Source organism: Drosophila grimshawi, unplaced genomic scaffold, assembly GCF_018153295.1.
Source record: "Drosophila grimshawi isolate 15287-2541.00 unplaced genomic scaffold, ASM1815329v1 contig_311, whole genome shotgun sequence".
NCBI lineage: Eukaryota > Metazoa > Arthropoda > Insecta > Diptera > Drosophilidae > Drosophila > Drosophila grimshawi.
Window position 1 is genome coordinate 18,594,906 of NW_025063098.1, and position 24,065 is coordinate 18,618,970.

The window sequence follows — 24,065 nt, forward strand, 5'->3', positions numbered from 1 at the left end:
TGTTGTTGTTGTTGTTGTTGCTGTTGTTTTATCTTTGCTTCGTCTCTGCTTATTTTGTAACTACGCTAATTTATTCCATTTTTGTTTTTTGCCTTTTGTTTAGTTTTTTTTTTTGTTTTTTGTCAAAATTTTCGTTTCTTTTTTTATTATTTTTTAATTTCTCTAAACTTCTTATATAATTTGTCTCTTCATGCGTTGTGTTATCTGTCTAAAGGTGTGTGTGTGTGTGTGTTTGTGTGGGTGGCTGTGTATATGTATCTGTGTGTGTGTCTGTGAGTTGGGTATGTAAATATTATTAATGTTAGTTGCGCTTTAGCTTTGCTTTTGTTTCTTCGCGCTGTTTGCGTTGTTATTATTTTTTTGGTTTTCTCCACTTTTATAGCATTTTTATTAAATATATTGTTGTTTATGCTTTTTGTTAAATAATTTTACTAAAAACTTGGTTTGTTGTTAGGTTATTGTTTGTGGGGTTGTTTTTGTGTTCTCGAAATTTGTTGTTGTTTTTTTTTCTTTTTTGTTGAAGTTTTTACTTTATTTTTATTTAAATCTTATTTATAGCTTTAATTTATAATTTAAATTTACTTAAATGTTTAAAATAATTATCGCTTGCATTTTTGTTTTTGCTTGTTTTTTTTTTGTTTTTACTTTAAATAATTAAATTAAAATTTAAAACATATCGCAATATGTTTTATGCTATAGCTTTTGTTGTTGTTATTTGTTGCAAGAGCAGCTGCAGTTGTAGCTGTTGCTGTTGTTGCTGTTGTTGTTGCTGTAGCCACACAATATTCTGTGGTTGCACTATTTTGTGGCTTTGTTGCTGCAATTGTTGCTGTTGTTGGAGCCACACAGAATTCTGTGGTCGCTGTGGTTGCACTTTTGTGGTTGTGTGGCTTTGTGGTAAATAAACAATTACTATTTGTTGCCTTTGCTGGTTGTATGTGTATTGGGTATGTGTATGTGTGTTGGGTGGTGTTGGGAGAGTGTGTGTGTTTGTGTGTATGTGGGTGTGGGTGTGGGTGTTTAGGTGTTTAATAGTATGTCTCCTGCTCCAACCAGCCGCCGGGATTGCGACGCAAGTAGAAACGACGCGTCTCATCATACACAAAGATGGCCAACATAAATGGAATGGCTGGGAACCACCAGACGAGTCTGTTGACAGAAAGAAAAAACAACGTTTTCAGATTGATATATTATAAATCGCAGATGAAGTGCTCACTTCAGTGGGTACATGCGCAGACCCTTATCCATGCCGGGGCAGTATGAGAGGAAGGCGGCGAGAACCGTTTCGAATACTAAGCCAAAGTTTAAGGCCCAGTTACGCATGCCTTGGTGGAAGATGGAATTACGACGCGTCTTACAGATGATCAAATCGGCCCATTGCACAACCACAATCGAAATGAAGAAGGCAGTGTGGCAGGTATATTCCAAAGTCTTGCGATCGCGATAGGTCTACAAAAAAAGAAACACATAGCATGATTCGTTAGAAATCGTCAAACTTGTCCAAACTTGTGCTATTACAACTCACCCATTCCTGACCATACGAGTCAGTTAGATCGTTAACGGCCTTGGAGTCCCACATCTTACGGATGCCAAACAGTTTCATGGGCAGAAAGCCGTTCTCAGCCATAATGACAAAGTATACGAAGAAACCGGCGGCAGCTTGAATCATGCCAATTTGTCCATAGGCCATCGAAATCAATCTAATTTTGGTAAAGCCGTTAACAAATTGAGCAGAGAAATGAAAAGGCAAACAAAATGCGTTAAAATGTGCTCGAGACAATGCATTCAGATTTAATTTTTGTGTGGTAATTTGTTGATGTTTCTTTTTTTTTCTCTTATTTTTTTGTTTGTTTTTGAACTGATATTGAACGCAAAGCGACCTTCCAAGAGCATTAAAGATTAGGCATTGTTTGGGCATTTATTTGTTCATGGTTTTTTTTGTTATCACAAAATAAATGAAAGAGGAATGTTTTCCAAATATGGAAGTAATATAAAACATAAGTTGATTGTAGAAATATAAATGTAAGTTGGACATTTTTGCAAAAACCCTGAACAAGAGCAGTTCACAAAATTGCAATCGAGTTTCCTTTTCTTTTGTATTTGGTAACTTTGATCTTTATGTCTTATCTTTAAGCTGATGGACGCACTCTTTTTTACTTTAAGCAAATGAATGTTTAATGTTTTTTTAGTTTTACGAGTGTTAAATTTTACATATAGCGTGGATTGTGTTTTAAGCGAATCATTTTGTTTTCGATTATTTTATATTTATTTGTTTTGTTAGCTATAGCGCGCATTTAATATAAGCGTGAGAGCGCAAAGAATCGTTATCTTAATAATTCTGATTTTGTTTTGGCATCTTTATAAAGTTGTGGTGAAAAGCAAAGTTTTTATTGTTAGTTTTTGGGGTGGGCAACGTATTAAAAACATGCAGCTACTCTAAGAATATTTAGTATCTAAACATGCAGTGGTATATTAAAAATTAAAAGCACACAGAATGGGACAAGCAAATGCAGCTATTCACAACTGTTTGTATTTGGTTTGCATACCATTTTTCATTTACTTACGCTTAAAAAACTTTGGAACAAAACAAAAACACAACTTAAAAACATATGGAAAACTTACACATAAAATTAACATGTGGAAAAACCATTGTTTTTCGTAAAAAAAAAAATGCATACATAGACTTAGAAATAAAATTGATTATAATACGAAAAAAAATATCCATTGTTGTTTAGAACCGAGCCCACGATTGAGACTTACTGCGACGTTGTATTTTTGGTACCAGACTTGGGGAGGATTTCAGTTTGCGATTGATATTTGATATATAGTATATATATATATATCTAAATATCTATATATATATTTATGCGGATATGAGTGTATATCATCTAAGTAAAACACAACTGAAGCATTTGGTATTTGGTTTTATGCTTATCGACTTGAACAAACTCAACTACTAAGTAACACACTAACTGGGCTAAAAGTAACGGCAGTAAGCTTCGTTTTGTTATTGTAATTGTTGTAGTCTGTTGTTTGGTTGGTTGTTTTTTTGTTTGTTGGTTTGTTTGTTTTTATTGTACTAATTTTAACTACGGTTATGATTTTTTCGCTAGTCGTTTTGTTTACTTTTGTAATTTGTCAACGTACATGTGTGTGTGTATCTGTGTGTGTGTGTGTGTGTGGTGTGGTGTGGTGTTATTTTCTTTTTGGCTATTAATGCTCAGCATGTCTCAGAACTAGGTCTAGAAGCGACTTGATTATTGTTTCGGTTTGGAAACATATATTTAATGGTAGTAGATATGTGCGATAAAACACATAAACATTGATGCACATTGATTTTGGTTTTGGTTTTGGTTTAACAACGAAAAGACAAAAAACAGTTAATATATAAATTGGGAACCTTTGTGGAATAAACTAACAGAAGGAAGAATTTGTTTTTTTTTTTTTTTGTAATATATATTTAGAAATGTTTTTTAGAATTTGGAAAACAGAAACACATTTTTGTTTTGGTGATTTTTAAGAACATTTTTCATTCCACATCAAGAGCTCGAATGAAAAATACAAGAATTTAAATGATAAATTTGATTTAATTCAAAAACCGTTGCAAGGTTCAAATATGTAAAAATCTTTTATCGAAATAGTTGAAGAAGACACCAAAAAACAAAACCAAATGAAACAGAACACAAAAATGCATCAGCAAACGAACAAACAAATGCAAATTTTGAGGTTTTTTTTTTGTTTTTTGGGTTGCACTAAAAATTAGGTGTGTGTTTCAGTAATAATTTTTGTAGATTGCTGGCCAATTGGAGAGAGAAAGACAGGTTGGTAGGGAGGGAGGTAGGAAGAAAGAGGGTACGCGACACACACACAACTCAAACCAAAGTCAAATTGGAAAATTTAAAATAAGATGTGGTTGCATGTTTGTTCATTTTCTAGTATTTTGTAACTAAACAACTAAAAGTAAACAATTCTTAGTTTTTTTTTTTTTGTATTTTTATATCCTTATCGTAATAGATTTGTCCTGACCTGCGGTTTACCAAGTTGTCGCGGTACGGATCTCTCGGCTGACGCTTCATAATATCGCTCTCGGCTTGCTCGTAAGCGAGTGAAATGGCCGGTATCTTTGCGGTATTATTTTCATTTTCATTTTTGGTTTTCGTTTTTTGTTTTTTTGTTTTGAAGATTTTAGTTTAGTATTTGTTTTTATTAGTTGTTATAGTGCAATTTGCAAGTAGTTTCGTCATTTTTTGAGTATAATCAAAAGAAAGACATAATAAAAGTTAGAAAAAAATGTGGGGGAAAATACGAAAAAGGAAAAACTTGGTTAAAGTTTGACGTAAATCTCTTGCTGGCATATTGTATGTATATTAGATAATAAATACTTGTTGTCATAGTATATACTAATAATAGATATATAAGTATAATTGCTAAGATAGTTTTCGCATAAATTAGTTATAGTTAATAATTAGTACTTAGATAGAGACAGAGAGAGAGCGAGAGAGAGAGAGAGGGGGCAGTTGCATTTGGTATTTGATAAAGAGAGAGCGTTACACAGTGTTCAATCAGGAGCTTATCAAGTTCAGTATTTGTTTGGTAATTGGTATTATTATTTAGTGGTAATTGTTATTGTTTTAGCTGTATTTTGTATTTGGTATTTAGCTCATGTGTACTTACAAACCTAAAAACTACACTGGGTGGCAAAAAATCGGGCACCCAAGTAACAAAACTTCGGGTAGTACAAAAAGAGGATTACGTTTGAGTTGGTAAAGAGTTTGCTTAGAGCTTAACTTGCACTATATTTTTGCTTTTGTTAAATATATTTATATATATAAGTATATATGTTAAGACTAGAGAAAATTTGCGACAGTTTTTAACGCGATTGGTTTACTACAAATCAAAACAATGATTGATTGATTGATGATTGATAAACTGACCGACCGATCAAGAGTTTAGAGAGAGAGAGAGAGAGAGATCTCTTCGATTGATGACTGACTGGTTGGGTTGATAGATGGTGTTTTTAATGTTTTCGAACAATCAGAGAGAAAACGGTTAAATGACGTATGAGTATGTTGAGAAGATATCAACTACTGGCTAGGAATGCATTAAATTCGATATACAATTGCAATTAGCATAAGTAAACGCAAGGAAAATTACATATATCTGCATATTACAGACTCACTAGAATTATAGTTAAACCTGTACTAGCATAAAATAAGATAAGATAACACTATGGAAAAGTTGTCTGAGATCGCAACTAATTGTATATATATATATATGCATATGTAGTATATATCCAATAGATACACACTCCAGATCTGGTCTTAGTCGAGTGGGTGGGCGGCGCAGAAACAACGCTGACGTAGACTTACCTTCCAAAATGGAATTGAGATAGATAATCGAAAGTTAAGAGAATTGGTCTTATGGAAAAAAAAATGAGTGTTACAAGCAATGAAATTATAGGGCAAGTAGAAAGAATTGGAGCACCGTAGTAGATATACATATTACATATTCAAGCAAGAGAGCAAGAGAGACCAAAAGGAAGCAATTGCGAATTGCGAATTGCTTGTGTGAATAATCTTTTGAGAATTATATAAGCCGAAAGTGGTCGTTTTTTCACAGAATTGGTGAAGAAGACATTTTCCAGGTGTTTGGTTTTCATTTTCTTTCAGTTTTTCAAGTGCGAAATTCGTTGATTCTTGTTTTTTTTTTTTTGTTTCCAAGGCGAGATGGATCAGATATATATCACCCGAATAAGTAGTTGCGTAGTTTTTCTTTGTGTTTCTTTTTTAACTTTGATTTTCAGTGTTTCACATTTGATATTGTTTGATAAATTGAAGAATTGCAAAAAATGAATTGAAATTACATAAATAAACTGTTGCTATTGTAGATATATATGTATATATATTTAAGTATATATTGGAATACGAGTATGCGCATATAAATTAAGTTGTATATAGCATTTTATATCATTGCATTAGAATATAATATGAAAAGCGCAAATTACATCAACAAAAGTTAAATGAAACTTTTGAAATAAGACAAAATATTTAAAGAAATAAAAGTAGTAAGATACTTCACGAACGAAATAAATTGAAAGAGTATACAAAATTGTAAGTGTATTTGTGAAGCCTATAGCCCCAGTGTTTGTTTGAAGAAGTCTGCTGCTAAAGAGCAAAAGTTATTAAAAATGATTTTAACTAGATCAGCATGAAAGTGCTTTAGAATCGAAATGAAATACGGTTTTTCGTTTTAGCTATAATAAAATGTAAAGTCGAGATCAACAATGTTAATAATCTAGAAATATTTCAACATTACGTTACTTAACTTGAGACATTTAACTAGAACTGAAATTTGAAGATACTCAACTCAAGAAAAAAAAACATTAAAACACATAAAACATGAAACAAAAATAATTAGAACTCTTCCAAAAAAAAAACTTTAACAAATTAAAACATTTAACAAAAAATACATAAAAGAATCAATTGTAATTTAGAATAAACATAAATAATTATTTTTTTAAAAAAATGCACAGCTTTTAAAACATTCAACCGAAAAAGGTAATATAATTATAGGCTAAAGAATACTTGAAGCTAATTTGAAAAGTTCTTAGTTCTTAGTTTAGTAGTAGACAAAAAAAGATGACTGAATTAAATTTCTTTAGATAGAAAGCGTACTTTGCTTTAAAGTTTTTGACCGAAAAACGTTTTCGAAAATGTACTTTAGATAAATATCAAAATTTGTAATTTTCTTTTAAGATCATTATTATGCTGTGGTTGCAATAAAAAGAAGAGATTTATTGTTGTTCATTTGCACCTCAGATTTACTTTGATTTTTTTTTTTTTTGTTACTTTGTATGTTTTTGTGTATTTGATTTTGATTTTCTCATATGTTTGATTTTGTAGTAGTAGTAGTTGTTGTTGTTGTTGTTATTTGTTGAGGGCAGCACAAAGAAAAACTTTACCTTTCGTTGACCAGCTTATCCGAAAAGGGATTCCTGGGCTGGCGTTTCATAATATCAGATTCAGCCGTCTCATAGGCTAAGGAAATCGCTGGCACCTAAACGTGCGAGCGCGTTCAACGTTTGTGGAATAAAAATAAATTAAAAATCAATACGATAAATTATGGCAAATTCAGTTGGTATCTATTCTCTCATTCTGAAATATATATCGCGGTCTCTCTCCTTCAAGGGTGTCAAACGGAAACTGTAGACAACGACTGCGAAATCTGTGGAAAATCTGCCGCAGGGTGTGGTTGGTGGGTGGGTAAGGGTGTTTGTTAAGGGGAAGGAAAACCTTTGGCAACTTATATACTAATTGAATAAGCGACGACTTAAGAACTGGACGACTTAAAGCTAGCTTAGTCAGCTGTTAAAATGATTTCAGTTGAGTCTGAGCATTGAGAGTGGAGGAATGTGAGGAATTGTGTCGCAACTTAAATAACATAAAAGATTTGTAAACAACATAAATCGTAAATTGCATAATTTTCAAAAAAAATTTCAAGAACTTCCTTTTTGGAGTTTTTGTTATGCTATGTATGCGTTTGCGACTATTGTATTTGCTACAGATTTTGTGTGCAGTTAATTTTGTTAATACCAATCAATATAATATGTATATGTGTAAATGCCAAATATGTACGTGACAAACAATTTTGCAATGTTAATTTCGGTTTGGTTTTTTTGTTGTTGTTAAATTTTGGTTTAGTTTTACAAAACGCATAAATTATATTTTAAACAAACAATGCCAATATTTCAGCGGGACGGTGGGAAAAACAAAAAAAAAAAACACTTGTGAAAACAATTTTGGCGGTGAGGTAAACGAAACATGTACAACGCACATCAATTAACATTTAGAGCGTTAGAACAGAGGCAAATTTTCTTGGTTATTTTTGGGTTTTTTTTTTTTTTGGGAACTGTTCGCAAATTTACACAAAGGCAGAAGAACGTGGGTATTTGGTATGGATGTGTATGGCCAATTGAGATTACTTTTTGTTACAAATAAAAATATAAACACAATATATATATAAAGTGTGTGAAAAAAGAGGTGGGAATTGTACAGAGCTGTTAATGAAATGGGCGATCAGGATGACGAATGGATTAAATGGATTTAAGAAAGGTATGCTACAAAAATGTGTGAGAAATGTTCAATGTGTAAATGATAATCTTAGAAGTAAGTTTGTAAACCATAAATATGGAACGGTTTGTTAGTTAGTTGTATTTAGTTCTTTGCTGCGCTGCAAGTTTGTTATTGTATTTTTTGTTTTGTTTGGTTTTTTAGTTTAATTTACGCTTATGCTAATTACAATCCAGCCACATACACAGACATCGATAAGTTATAGTTTATGATGTTGCAGCTAAAACGCTTTTTTAGTTTTAGTATTGTTTTTTTTCATCGGTTTTTCTTTAAGTTTAACACACAAGTGCAGTGTTAATGTTAGTGTGAGTGTATATATGTGTGTGTGTGTGTGTATGTGTGTGCGAGTGTGTATGTGTGTTTGGGTAGTAGAAATTGACTTGATTGGCACCTTGAATTCACTAATTTATCGTTGAATGGGTCACGTGGCGGACGCTTCATAATATCGGCTTCGGCATGTTCGTAGGCCAATGATATGGCTGGCACCTAGGTTGTGGATTATTGCAGGAGCGTAAGATTAGCAAAACGGTTTTACAATTTACAATTTTTCATACAGAGTATTACAGAGTTTACGAGCTAGCAGCTCAATCGTTGGTAGGAGAGTACTTAAACTACAAATAGAGAGTTGTATATATATATATATAAATATAGCCTAAAACTAGCAGTTAGCGGGCAGCCGGACAAATCGTATTACGAGTCACAGCAATGGCTGCTTTCCATTTTACCTTTCGTTGACTAGATTGTCCACGTCGGGATTGCGTGGACGCCTCTTCATAATGTCCGCCTCGGGTCCTTCGTAGGCCAGCGATATGGCTGGTATCTGCTCGCCCCCAAATCAATTGTATTCAATTGTACAGTTTATGCAATTTATGTGGCGGGTGATTTTTTTTTTGAGGGGGATGGATTCTTATGTAGCTATCTAACTTGACTTGTTGGAACTTTTACATTTAACTTGCACAGCTATATCTTAGGCACATATACAGTTATATATATGTGTATATATTATGATTAGTTTAGGTGGTTAGCTCTTTTTGGGGCGGGGAGGCGGGTAAACTTACCATGTCAGTGCCCAAATCGATGCACAGAATTGTAACTGTACCCAGTGGCAGTGGTATGTCGCACAGAATGAAGGCCAAGAAGGGTGAGATTTCGGGAATGTTGGAGGTCAGAGTGTATGCAATGGACTTCTTCAGATTGTCAAAGATCAAACGACCCTCCTCAACACCAGTAACAATGGAGGCAAAGTTATCATCCAACAAGATCATGTCAGCAGCCTGCAATAGCAATCAATCGTCGATTAGCAATCAATTAAATCTGTTTAGATAAAGATGTTTAAGAGAACGCACCTGCTTGGACACATCGGAGCCGGCAATACCCATAGCAACACCAATATCGGCCTTCTTTAGAGCAGGCGAATCGTTGACACCATCACCAGTGACAGCCACAATGGCTCCCATGCGCTGGCAACCCTCGACAATGATGAGTTTCTGCTGGGGTGAGGTACGGGCAAACACGATTTCAGTGTGATAGCGAAGGATCTCGTCGAGCTGGTCGGAAGATACATCGCGCAGTTCGGCACCGTGGACAACGGCGGCCTTGGCCTCGCGGGGATTGACCTCAGAGATGGGGATGTTGAGGCGCTGGGCAATATCCTCAATGGTCTCGTTGCCCTCGGAGATGATGCCGACAGACTTGGCAATGGCCTTGGCAGTAATCGGATGATCGCCGGTAACCATGATGACCTTAATGCCGGCAGAACGGCACTTGGCCACAGCGTCGGGCACAGCGGCACGTGGGGGATCAATCATGGACATGAGTCCGACGAAGCGCAGATTGTCAATGGGGAAGTTAATGTCATCGGTGTTGAACTTGAAGCCAGTGGGATATTTGTCAGAGGGCAGCATGAAATCACAGAAACCGAGCACACGCTCGCCAAGTCCGCCGAGCTCCATGTAGGCATTGTTGAATGCCTCCTTCATCTCCTCGTCGAGTACCTTCTCCTTGCCGTTGATGAAGATGGTCGAGCAACGTTCGAGAATACGCTCGGGAGCACCCTTCATGACGAGCAGGAAACGTGGATCGTTGGCATCCTCAACCTCGTGAATGGACACCTGGTACTTGTTGGTCGAATTGAATGGCACTTCGGCAATCTTCTTGTTACGCTTGCGAATGTTCATCACATCGCCGAGAGCAAGTTCCATGCACTTGAGCAGTGCCGCCTCGGAGGCATCACCGCTGACTTCCTTCTTCAGAATGGGCACACCGTCCTGGCCACCTTTGAACTCGGCACGGTTACAGAGAGTGGCAATGCGAGAGAGCGCCTTGAATCCAGGGCTAGTTCTATCGTATTGAACACCCGACTGATCCTCAGTGGTGTCGGCCTCAATAATTTGGTTATCGAACCACATATGAGCGACTGTCATTCGGTTCTGAGTGAGTGTGCCTGTCTTATCGGAGCAGATGGTCGAGGTGGAGCCCAGGGTTTCGACAGCCTCCAAATTCTTCACCAAACAGTTCTTCGATGCCATACGCTTGGCGGTCAGGGTGAGGCACACGGTGACAGTGGCCAGGAGACCCTCGGGCACGTTGGCGACAATGATGCCAATCAAAAAGATGACCGCATCCAGCCAGTGGTAGCCCAAAATGAAGGCAATCACAAAGAAGGTAACGCCAAGGAACACAGCGACGCCGGTAATCAAATGAATGAAATGATGAATTTCCTTGGCAATTGGTGTCTCGCCGGTATCCAGACCGGATGCCAAGCCAGCAATGCGACCCATAACGGTATGATCGCCACAGCTAATGACAACACCCTTGGCAGTGCCCTCCACAGCGTTGGTCGAGAAGAACGCCAAATTCTTGGTCTCCAGGGGATTCTCGTGTGTGAATTCGGCACCACGCGATTGCGGCTCCGATTCACCGGTCAGCGATGAGTTGTCCACCTTGAAGGTGCGCGCCTCAATGATGCGTATGTCGGCGGGTATGCGATCACCGAACTTCACTTCAACCACATCGCCCAGGACGAGATCCTCGGCGCGCAGCGTCAGTTTCTCGCCCTCACGTATAACAGTGGCAAACTGGGGCACCATGTTCTTGAACGATTCCATAATCTTGGAACTTTTCGATTCCTATATTAAAATGGAAGTGCATGAAATCATACAATTATTATAAGTACCCACAACTCAAGTGTGCAGCTGTTAAGATCGTATCTCACCTGGTAGTAGGAGAAAATGCCTGTCACAATGACGACAGCGGAAAGTACAATACCCAGATACAAGTTATCATCGGCCGGTTCCTCGCTGGTTGTGGCCTGAATCGAATAGGCCACGAAACAAAGTATAGCACCGATCCACAGCAGCATGGCGAAGCCACCGAACAGATTCTTGCAGAACTTCACCCATTCGGGCGTCTGCTTGGGCGGTGTGAGCGCATTGGGACCGTCTCGTTCTAAATTCTCCTTGGCCTTGGCATGACTCAGACCCTATACATAAAAAAATGCAAAAATTAGATCAGCTATCAACTGTATGGATGTTTTTCATTTTGATCATTGTAAGCACTTACATTTTCGGGATGTGTCTGAAAGCGCTGATACAATTCCTCAGGAGAGATTTTATGAAAGTCGATATCTAACTCCTGTTTGAGATCATCTAAATTCTCTTTCTTATTGACTGCTTTGGCCGGCATCTTGCGTCTTGACTGTGGGCATGACAAACGAGTTAAAAGGATGGTGAAAAAATACAAGTTAGTTTCTGTTTTATTTTTTTATTTTTGTGAGGCAGTACAATTAACCCAAAAAATAGAAAACACAAAAATCGATTTACTCCATGCCATCAACCGTTATGCCCCAGATAGGATTTTGTTATAGGGTGCACTTTGTAAAGGGAGACCTTTTACCATTTTAGAGAGTGTTGTGTTACATAGAGAAGAGTTATCAGCTACAATACCATCATAGTTGCCACACGTTCCCAACTTACCAATTACCCCATTCGGTTATGGGGGTGATCCATCGAATGGATAGGGGGTGTGGGGGGTAGGAGGAGCTAAATACTCGTAATTGCTAATGAGCAGCGAGCGTGAGAATATTTGTTTTGCTTCTCGCTAATCTAAGCTGAACACAAAATACAGCGCGCATGCAAAACATCATGTAGCGATTTTAGTCGCGCGCAAAACGCGCAAAATGTGAATGTCACGTAAAATGAATGAAAATGTTTAAAAACAAAAAAATAAATAAAAGGAAAACAAAAAACCATTGATACAATCTAAAAATGTTACTATCTACAAAAGGCATTAAGTAGGAAACGAGTTGTTTAACAACCCAAAATGATAATCTACAACGGATCATATAATAAATGGCTAGAACCAACATTTATTTATCATGCACACATTGACCTCACTAAACTTTCGAATTTGGCAAAGAAAACCACTCATGAAATAATTATAAATAATTTTATACTATATATATATATATATATGTTCCACTCATATAGATATAGACACGCCAGCTGTCGTTGGTCTAGTCTCGGGTCTGCGGCAAAGCTCTATAGTCTATATTTTCTGTCTGTCAGTCTTTTTTTTTATGTTTGTCTGCTATACTTATCACTGTGTGACGTCGCAACAAGTGCACATATTTCAAACTATATGGAAATGCTCAAAACTGGCTTAAACGAGTTCTACTTGAATGCTCATGAACTTCAACTGGTTGCAATTACTATGGCCTTTGTTGAGAATTATCAACTTATTTATTTTCTATAATATTCATATATTCTAGAGAATTTTCCAGTTATTTCAAAATATGTTACTAGAATTATGTAAGAACTATCTAATCTATTACAGTACACTTCAATTCGCAAATATCTCATCTAAATGCACTGGTATATTGAAACGGTTGTGCTATATTTAAGATCTTTCGATCTTTCGATAATTTCGTTCAAATGTCAAGTGTCAGAATAATGTTGGAATCATGCCCAAATTACGAGTAAATATTATATAAATGCAAAAATAATAAATGTAAGAAGTGTAAGAAACGCAAATAGTTTGATGAAAATGTTAAGTAAAAAAGTTGAAATAACCCATAAGCACATAATAAATAATATAAATTGAAAGCATAACCGAACAAATCGACAAAAATGTGGAACAAATCGATGATTTTTGTGTACAGTATATGTTATATATGTATATATATATGTATACACATATTTGCCATGTATGTATGTATATAAGTATTTGTTTATGAGAATGTGTGGCGAAAAATTTTAAAATGAAAACGAAAATACAAAACAAAAAAAAGGAAAGAAGCAATTTACCTTGTAGCGGCCATCGGCTGTGCGATTGTCGTCATCGGTTGCAATAACCGTTGCGACTCGATAAGAGTCCGCTCTCCCATGCTGTAGTTGTTGATATTGATATTGGTGTTGGTGGTGGTGTTGGTATTGGTGTTGGTATTGATTGATGATGTTGATTGATGATGAACGACGGGAAGAAATACAAATCAAAACGTAACAAACAATGGCGAAACAAAAACAGAACGACAAGCATAATTAAATGCATTACTTTAGAACACTAGACTGATTGGGATATACATAAAATGATTAACTAATCAAATAAACATTACATTAAACACTACATATATGATGATGATGATGATGATGTATCAAAACTGGATGGATGGCATAAGCGAATCTTAATAATAATCTACTCATACAAATATATATATATATAATACTAGAACGAGGACAATCCCAAATGGACAATGAATCATGTTGGCTGTGCTGATGAACTGAATATTGGAAGGGACAACAGGGCGCATGTGCCGCTACTTGGATAGCAATTGGAAGGCGAGGCATATCGTTACTCGACCGACTGATAGATAATACCGCTTCATTATGGGACCGCCACTGACGTCAACAATGGGGTTGAATTGGTGCCTTCTGCGATAACTAGCCTCCACAACTAGGCGAATATTTATCAGCAAAATGGACATTATGAATCACAAAGTGTAATTCGAATGCACAAAACAAAAAAAAAACAAACAAACAAACAAACAAATAATATTTGAACGCAGTGATCACTCGTTAAAGTTAACATAATAAACATTTTTTTTTATAAATTTGGAAGTGGCTTTCAAATGAAACCATTAAAATATACTCCTAATTATTTTAAGTTAAGGTACAAAAATATTGTGAAATCATCATTTCCCAAAAATGTCACATTTCGAACTCACTTTATATATCTCAAGGTTGTGATTTTCGAGTGAGCACTGTACACAAAAAAAAGAGAGATATGTATCTCTGTTATAGGTTTTTGATACTCATGCAAAATAAAACGACATGCCAAGTAATTAAACAAACAAAGAGCGCACGAGCAAGCGAGCGAGCGAAAGAGAGAGATACAAAATGTCTACAGATAACTAAGTATATATGTACTCGTATATATAAATATATATATACATATATAAGTATATATAAGTATCTTGGTGGGGGTGGGGGTTAGGATCAACCTGTCGCGATCGCTTGGACGCCGGCAACGCTTGATGGGCAGCAAAAGCAAATTCGTCGACTTTTGTTTGTGCTTTGATTATTTATTTGCTCAAGCGATTGTACAAATGGGGGTAGGAGGGACACAAGGGGGGCCTTATTGGGCTTTTGAGTTTTAAAGTGGGGCATGAAATAAATCTTGAAAAATATACATATTTTTTTCTTTTTTATTTATATATATATTTGAGTTCTGCTTACGCACATTTATTAACTGTGGCCCTTTATTTGTTTGTTTGCGTCTGGTTTGATTAGATTGCAGACAATTTCAGATCTTTCTATAGATATATATATATATATGTGGGGTATATATATATTTGCTGATTAACGTATGCTAAACAATCTAAGGGTATAATATAAAATTGGTTAGTTATATAGCTTAACTGTAACTTAAACTTTCAATTTAACGAATATCTTAAATAATGCAAACAATTGTTAATACATTCGATATATGGTTTTTTTTTTAACTCCCACAGACAGCTCGACTGGCGATAATTTATTCTTTCCTAAATAAATTAAATCAATTGAAAGGTGACTTTTATTTTTTTGTATTTATTTATTTATTTGTTGTGTTCATGGTTCGATTCATTTGAAATTTGAAAACGAAACGCGTCACGCGGCCATTGAAAATGCTGAATGCGAATTGTGTTGTAAATTGTTGTTGTTGCGGTTGTTGTTGTTGTTATGGTAGTAGTAGTAGTGACAAAACTCAGCATGTGAGATTCGAGAACTGTAGGAGAACTGGAGGAGAGCTGGTCGAAAACAATTAGAACGCTTTGGGGGCAAACTGGCTCAGGATGGTTGGGATATAAATCAAAAAGCGACAATGGCCCGGCCGACGACATAGAGAAGTTTACATAACGCTGTCAATTAAGCGCGCTCCGATACAAATGCATGTCTTTCTCTGTGTGTGTGTGTATCTGTGTGTTTGCTGCCCAGCGGTTTCCCCAACGTTATTGTTTGAGCATTTGGCGCGCACTTTTTGTCGCGCAAAGCATTTGGCATTTGAACTTGAATATCAATTTACAACAACATACAAACTACATAACGACCAGTTATCGGATGCATGGCGAGAGTGAGATAAAAAATTGACAGCCAGTCACCCAGTCAGTCAGTCACTCAGTCAGTCAGCTCGGCCCCGCTAATTGTTCAATCAATGCAAAAACCTATCTGGCAAACGAGCACCACTCACACATAGGCACACATACATATGCATATGCCATAAAAGTATGTGCCCAAAAAGAAAAGAAAACAACAAAAAAATGAGCAAATTAAGCCACACAATGGCAACGGCAATTGTAAACAATTTTCCATTTCAATCTCAGCTTAACGAAAGTGCATAAAACAGCACATTTCAACTGAGATGAGCTTTTCTCCGTCTCTCGCTCTTTCTCTATCTCTCCGTCTGTCGATATCTATGTCAGTCCGGTTTGAACCAGTCTAAAACTAGAATAGACAAACAGGTGCTTTGTGCTTATCAATTTAAATTGTTAGTTGCAAAGCGCATCGATCTTTTGATCTCTAACCGTGATCTTCGATAACCAGTTAAAAACCAGTTCCAGCTTGTTTTTTGTTTTGATTTTTTTGTGTCTGTCTGTTGACCTGTTTATATTATTTTTATGAAGAGCATCCCTGCTCAGTATCAGACACTTCTCGAATGCGAACACGTTTTACGATTGTCGTATTTTTGGTAAGCAGATGCTAATGATCTCCAGTTCAAACACGTCCCTGCCTGCTTGTGTACATGACTTTTAACAAATGAACGCTAATTATTCGCATGTTTTGCATGTTCCTCCCTCGCTTAACCGATTCTCGTTTGTCTATTATTAAAGCGTTCGTTATCGTACCTTTTTTGCGGTTATTTTCGTTGCTTTCGCCATTACACAGATCTACAATATTTCACTGTCAAACATCTTAATCACTTAGCATGCGAGACCCATCAGATTAAATTAGATTAGAGGTTTATCCACATTGAAAACCTTATACGATAAAATATACGGTGGTTTTGGGGCCAGAAAAAATCAACCTTACATTTCTGTTAAACACTTAATAAGTAAATTCAATAGAAAAGAAACTAATACTACAATTAATAGGAAACTAAAAATAAAATTATATATGCAAATGATGATCGCAAATTAATGATAATTAAATTAATACGTAAAATACCGTCTAGTTAGCACATATTTCTGATTATTTTTGAAATTATTATTATTTTCTTTTTACCCACCTGAACACTCATAACGTCTGCGATGTGACGAAGTGTGACGGTAAAACGACGAATAACAAATAATAAAAAAAATTACAGCCACAGACAAAACTTAATAACAGTTATAAAAATAAAAAAACATAAAACAAGGAACAGAAACTGCAATAAAGAAATAAAAAAAAACAAAAAAAAGGGAGAAAAAAATGAAAAGAAAATTTAATGATTTTTAGCTTATGCAACAATCTGCAGGCAGGCACAAAAAAACGAAGAAGAAGAAGAGAAAAGAGACGACCCTGGAAGGGTGCAGAGGAGCCAGCCAGCGCATGGCGGCGAAGCAGCAAGTGGACCGCACTACCAAAGCCAATGGAAAGGTAACAGTAAAAAGCAGTGCAGAGAGAGTCGGCATGGAAATTGGAAGTGGAAGCTAACTGGAATAGAAACTGCAGCTAGCAGCAGCAGCAGCAGTAGAAGGATGTTAAATAATGGCACACGACAAGAGCCCAAAAAAGAGAGTGCACAGCAATAGAGAGTGAGGGCGCGTGATTTTCGATATCGAATGCAATGGCTAGCACTTCGAAAATGAGCGCCATCTTATTGTGAGCACACTGAGAGCAGCGCAGCACAGAGAATAATGTGTAAGGGATATGCGAAACACAAAATGTAAAAAGAATATATATTATACTGTTGTCCAAGATTATTCCATCTCTGTTTCTGTAGCGCGCACAGAATTATGAAATAACCAACAACGGGTGGTCGTCCCCTCTCTCCCCCCTTTGCCCAGCACCCGAACTTGGGCGCCCCTCATTGCCTCACTGCCCGCTGCTCTCTTTCAGTTGGGCTCCTATGCTTGGGGTTATATATATATATATATATATATATATATATATATATTATATTATATATATATATAGGGGCACAGGCACAGGCAACCGTTTGGGGTGGCCAGGAAATTACTGCTATTCCAAAATGAAATCGCCGCAATTGAATCTAAACGATTTCATTGCCACCAAATGTACGTCAGCGCTATAAAAAATTAATGTGCATAAAGCGAAAGAAAAAAGAACAGACAGACGGACAAGTATTTTGTATATAATACACACATACGTAGAATGCATGCAAATATTACATATATACAGGGACCGCTAAAATGAGAAATTATAGCCGTATTTTTCAATGCATTCCTTTGCTTGCAAATCTGCAATTTTTGCATGTTACTTTTAAAGAGTAGCAAATTTTGACTTGCGTTTTATATGAATTTGTAAGCAACAAAAAATAATATTTGCAAAAGTTTTCGCGTCCACTGTATATACTTTTATATAGATAGAATATTCGATTGGACAGAGAAGCAGCACTGGAAACTGAATGTCAAACCAAATGAAAGTTACTGTTAACATGTATGTTAAATGAGAAGAGACATTTCAGACACATTGTCACAAAATCAATCAGTTAAATATTAATTACACAGTTCTTGAAAAGCTCTTATGTATAGTTATATATATATATGTATATATGTATATATAGTCTATACACCACATACGTATCCATTACGGCTCTGGCATGAAGTTTTGGAAAATCGATTTTGTACAAGGACGTTGTCGTTGGTCTCCTTTTTTTTTACTTTTTATTTTATATATATACAAAGTTTTACTAGGGTTGCATTTAAAGAGTAAAAATCTAACGACAACGTCTACATAATAAAAAGATGATAAATGTTACCCACAGTAAGTAAGAGTCTTGTTTAATTTTTGATGTCTACCTTTTACACTTCGAGTGCTATTACACAATTTTCTTTCCGTTTAGCTGTGCCTCGTTGTTGAGGGGGGCGATCGGAGGAGGGGTGATTTCACAGAAAACTACCCCTTTAAACTATATTTTACACTTTAACTGCGAACAACAATAACAAATCACACACACGTTGCGTTTTTTTTTTATACTCGTTAAGCTGTGGAACAGCTTAAGAGTTTGCGTTTTTTTCTTTTGCTTCTTTTTGTATCCTGTGTGCTTCTTCTTCGGCTTTATCGATGCACAGTTATTGTGTAAGCAGCGGGCAGCAGCACCAGCGCAACGCAGGAGGAGGCGGCGGGCAGAGCGGAGCTGTGTAGAGCTGTACTAGTACTGGCACACTGGCTGTACCACCCGACGTTTGAGAGACGAGAGCTCAATATAGCTACTACAGTTAGACCGACCTTCCTAGTTCGGTAACAACGCTCGACTGAAAATTTTCAGCATGCCGCGAGTGGTTAAGCTTTCGTTCAAACAAACGAAATAAACGAAACAAGAAAAAAATTCTATCGTGTTCGTCCGAATTCGAAGATATCGCTCCGAGCTTTTCGTTTACCAGATGTTTCGCTCCTACCGCGGCTGCCTGACTGCATATGTATAGTACATACTTATGCATTAGATAAGCTTTCGAACTCTCGCGCGAAATGTATGGCAGTGTGACAAGTGAGGCAGGCAATGGGCAGTGTACAGTGTACAGTGGTGCGAGAACTTCGAAACTGGAGCAGCAGAAGCGCCCTCATAAAATCGCGACTCGAGCAAGAGTCTCAGGCTGAGGCTAAGAGAGAAAGAGAGAGTGTGTGTGCGTGTGTGTTAACTGCTGCGCAGGAATGTGTGTCAGTCAGACGATTTTCGAGCCGTAGACATTTGCATGAATTGTATAAGCAGCTAGAAACGAAAACAAAAACCTTTTTGATAAAACATCCACAGTAAGAGTTTTTGACATTTACTTTTACAATTCGTCATGTCCGTTCTTTTAATCGCTTATCGAGCGCCTCAGCAACAATGACGTCATCTCACACACACACTCACACACACCCACAGAGAGATGTTAATTATTCATCAACATGTCAAGCGGTTGGACAAACTCACTCATTATACAAAAAGATAAAAAAGGACAAGAAATAAAAAACAAAGTCAGTCAGAGCGTAAAGTAATATATAAATGTCAGCAGTAAGTTTTTCTGAACATGTCTTGGGGGTTGGGGACGAAGGACTCTTGAGCGAGGACATCTTTCGCTCGCCAGCTATCTTAAGTGGTGCAGTTCTATTTTGGGTACTTCAGCTCGAATACAAATGCGAATACGAGCAAGTCTAATTACACTAAATGTCAGCAGCACCCTCGCACACAGACACACACAAACACACACATACAGATCCAAGTAATAGAAAACCCAAACAGAAAATCAATAAAGATATCGCAGCAAAAGAAACTTGGCTAACAGGGTTTTAAGCAGCGGGGTCGGAAGGGGTTGATTTGTGTACAGTAAAAGCTGCTTAGCTGTAATTAACCCAACTAAAAGTCCTTGACGATGTGACTTACTGACTTACTGCGGAAAAATCCTCGATATTATTTACGAATGGCTGATAAGATTCGAAATACTTAATGTCGATATGAAAAAGCTAAAGAGTTAAATATTAAGCAACGATTGTTTGCTTGTGGTTAGTTTACACAGCTGGAATATTGTATTTTTTTGGTATAATTTACTCGCTCGAATACGATATTCCCTGAATCCAGCCGTCAAATATATTGTATCTGCCCAAAACAATAGTTTACCAATTTATTGAGAATTTAGAATCTTATAATTGAAATCAAAGTAAAATTATTGCTTGACGAGCATCTCCTACGTAGATCCTTGCCTAGACATATAATAATACAGACTGACAATGCTTGTGCCTGCCGACAGTAATGATATCAATATAGGTGTTGATTAATAACATGCATATGCATCTAATCTGCCAATAATATATGCGAACTTATAGTTTCTGAGCTGCTCGAGGTCATATCGATTTGGCTGTTGATCCTTATCAAGATTTTGTGTACTTTATGAGATCGGAAATGATTCTTTTTGCTTGTTATATATTATATTATATATATTTTCATTTTTGTAGTTTTGAATTTTAGTATTCTAATGTCTAAAGATGTGTATCTCCTCTGGGCAGTTTTCACTGTAAGCGAATAAGCAAACAATAGGCGCACACTGACTTTAAGTGGCCGACGCTGCCGGCGCTGCGGGCTAAATGGGCTGAGAGTACACGTAATAGCATAAAGTGAGCTGTGCACGAGGAGGAGGAGCAGCAGCGTCTCCTTTTCGCCTATTCTAATATCCATGTTATGTAACGACACGAAACAGCACGAGTGTCCGTGTGTAAGTGTGTGTGTGTTTGTTCGGTGTACAAACTTTGGCACGATGTTGCAGCTGTGACCCCAAAACGAGTGCCAACAACAACAACTACAACAAAAGACATATCACACCCACAACCCCAAGTCCCACCCTTTGTAACAACTTAACTGGTGTGCAAAGTTTGCTTATGTAAACGAGTCGATAGTTGGCCAACGATGTCCGAGGGCCGATGAGTTCAGCTGACAAATGGTCAACTGACAAAAAGAGGCATATACATCCATATACATATGCATATATTTATATATAAATATATGTATATACGATAATGATATTGCCATTCGTCATGTTCACATTGTGTTTGAGTTATTGCTATTGTAATATACTTACACATTTGCTGATGGGCGCGTCAGGTTTATAAATACATTTGTTTTATAATAGGTATTCGCCAACTTGACGACAGCTCAATGCGAGTGTCGTCCTTTCGAGCCACGCCTGCAGCACGTGTATGAAGACGCACGAGGCTCCGATTGTGGCAGCAATGCGAACGTAATTTAAACAATCAACGAATGCTTATGCTTAGTAGCTACGACTAACAGATACTCTGGGCTCGGCTCTGTAGAGCTTCAGCATCCAATTGAGTCCTTGTATATGAATATATTGTTCATGTAGTGATTAAAATAAATAATATGTTCTTTACTTCTTTCTTCTGCTAATCCGATCCGTATTCAAAACTGCATTCAAAAATGTACATTCCAAATTGCAATTTGAAAAGTTTCTATTACCATTTGAGCTAGAGAACATGATAATAAGACTTGATGTCTTTAAAATATACATATTTGTTATTTATAGATTCACATAAGCATTTTTGCCTACTTTCTTAACTGGATCATACCCCGTTTAACTATCTGTTTGTAGAGCATGTGAACCGACAGCTTGCCAAATAAATATTTGGAAAATCAATAAGCGACATGAAAGCAAGACAGCCTTTGCGAGACGATGAATTTTCAATATATGTGATACTTATGTATGTGTTATATATATATATATCTAATATTAAAAGGCACTTATGACTTTTAAGCAAAATAAATATGTCAGCACATTAACAATATTGTCGTAGCCATAGCTGCCCCTCCGGCGAAAGATGGAACTCTCGCACATTACGTATACGCAGCGTGGTCGTGTGAAAAGCGTGAAATTCAGATTGACGACCTACAGCTAAAACTGTAACAGCATTGTTAATTACAGTAGCCTGTGGCGCAATGTTTAGGAGTGATTTGAACTTGTATATTTATAGATATGTTAAATAAACTTAAACTAACAGCTTGTTTACCTGAAAACTTTAACAGATATGTTAAAAAGTTCAAATAAAGTTACAACTTGTTTACTTGTTCGTTGGCATTTATAATTCAACAGCATATTAAAATGTGAAACGTCTGCGGATACTGCATGAAAAAGGAAGTGAAAGAGCTAATGTTGCAGACCAACAAAAGTTGCTTATGAACTTTTACACCAACCAATATGTCAATGTCAAACGGTTACCGCAAAAATAGAAACTTTATTTCTCCCGCTTAAGGATAACGGACAAGGATAAATTGAAAAAATCGTATGTGTGAGAAGGCAGACACTTGTTATTAGAGAATGAGGCTGGCAGCTATTTACACAGATTGTCTGTGAACAGATTACATAAGCGTCAGTCGGTATGGGATTTGTTTTTTTCTTTCATTTTTTTTTAATTGTGTTCATGACCATGGCAACCGACAGAGCAACAAATCACAGACAGTTGTAAGAAGCATAATCAACATAAATGTTTGATATATCTACATAGAAATGTAAAGCATATATCTGATATATATAGTATATATGGTCAAGTATATGCATATGACAAACCAACAATGAAGCGAATGAACTATGGCGCTCGGACTTGGTCATTTTGTACTTGAGCACTGATTAAAATGTGTTGTGGCCCCTGCAGCTCGGTTGGATACTATGATGCTATGATGCCACTAGATTTGTGGCATGCTCAGAGTGCTCAGATCGTCTAGTCTAGTCGCTCCTCGTAGGCGTTATGACAGTAGATTTACGAGTATAGACGCGCTCGCTTTAATTTGCGCTATTCATTGTGTAGAAAAGTAGAAAAGACCTCCAGCTAGATGGATAAGAAAGAAAAAAAAGCAAAAAAAAAGAACCTTAAGACACGGCGCTGACAATAACGCAGGAAAGTCACTCGCAGCTCTGCTTGAATGAAATGCCCCCGGAAAAAACCAATTGTTAGACTCGAGCTTAATATCCAACGAGCCGAATGGCAAACGTGTCTGCCTGTAGCCAGGCCGACAGTCAGACGGATTGACCAGCTGACAGATAGACAGGCAGACTGACTGACTGACCAGCCAGTTAGTCAGGCTTTGGCTTTGGACACAGATGCGCCTGTCTTCTTGGTGGGCGGCGGACAGGTTTACGTATGAATATCGCTGCTGCCTTTGAGTGGTGCAATAAATTTTAATCAAAATTAAAATATGTGTATACACAATAAACTAAGCAAAGTGCCTAGTGTGTAATTTAACACATACATAAGTGCAGTGCACACACACACACACACATATGACAGACCCCATAGAGATGTCAACCACTCAGCGCGTGTGCTCTCTTCGGCTATGTGGCCATTGTGTTCTTGGATGTGCAAATTACTTGGGGAGAAAAACTTATGGATTCAAAAAAGAGTTTCTCGCTGATTCTAATCGCAATGAGAAAGAGCAGCTTCTTACTCAGCTACTAAAATGAGAGAAAAAAGGGCTTTTTAGCTGAGAGATGACTTGAACAGAAGAACAAACTTATTTGTCATAAACCAGATAAAGAATTTCTCTCTTCAAATTAAATATTCTTGATTGAAAACGGAATTTTTTCACGTTCATCTTATAAATAAAAGAATTGCGCCTAAGGTATCCATATTCCAGATAAGAACCTATCTTGCAGCCTGCAAATAACTGTGGTACAATAAGTGTCTCTTCTCGTGCTAGTCAGTTGTATTGAAATTTTTTATTATAGCCAAAAAAAACGTTTCTTCTGGGGATCAGTGCAAA

General features: G+C 36.7%; 1 protein-coding gene across 5 annotated transcripts; it reads right to left on the minus strand.

Moving 5' to 3' along the window:
• LOC6567570 (sodium/potassium-transporting ATPase subunit alpha) lies at positions 1–19,074 on the minus strand. 5 transcript variants are annotated; one of them, XM_043214991.1, is made up of 11 exons: positions 18,622–19,074; positions 16,887–16,903; positions 13,433–13,513; positions 11,691–11,825; positions 11,344–11,610; positions 9,476–11,257; positions 9,188–9,403; positions 8,521–8,615; positions 1,526–1,700; positions 1,217–1,449; positions 1–1,149 (listed from the first exon to the last, which is right to left on the minus strand). In XM_043214991.1, the coding sequence occupies exons 2-11, from the start codon at positions 16,896–16,898 to the stop codon at positions 1,029–1,031; spliced, it is 3,117 nt and encodes a 1,038-aa protein (XP_043070926.1). In that variant the 5' UTR covers positions 16,899–16,903; positions 18,622–19,074; the 3' UTR covers positions 1–1,028. The 5 variants fall into 5 exon arrangements, with proteins under 5 accessions (XP_043070926.1, XP_032595846.1, XP_032595845.1 ...); XM_032739955.2 differs by lacking the exon at positions 8,521–8,615 and adding an exon at positions 4,027–4,121 and having other exon boundaries at positions 16,887–17,024; XM_032739954.2 differs by lacking the exon at positions 8,521–8,615 and adding an exon at positions 6,962–7,056 and having other exon boundaries at positions 16,887–17,024.
• Positions 19,075–24,065: the final 4,991 nt, after the last annotated feature.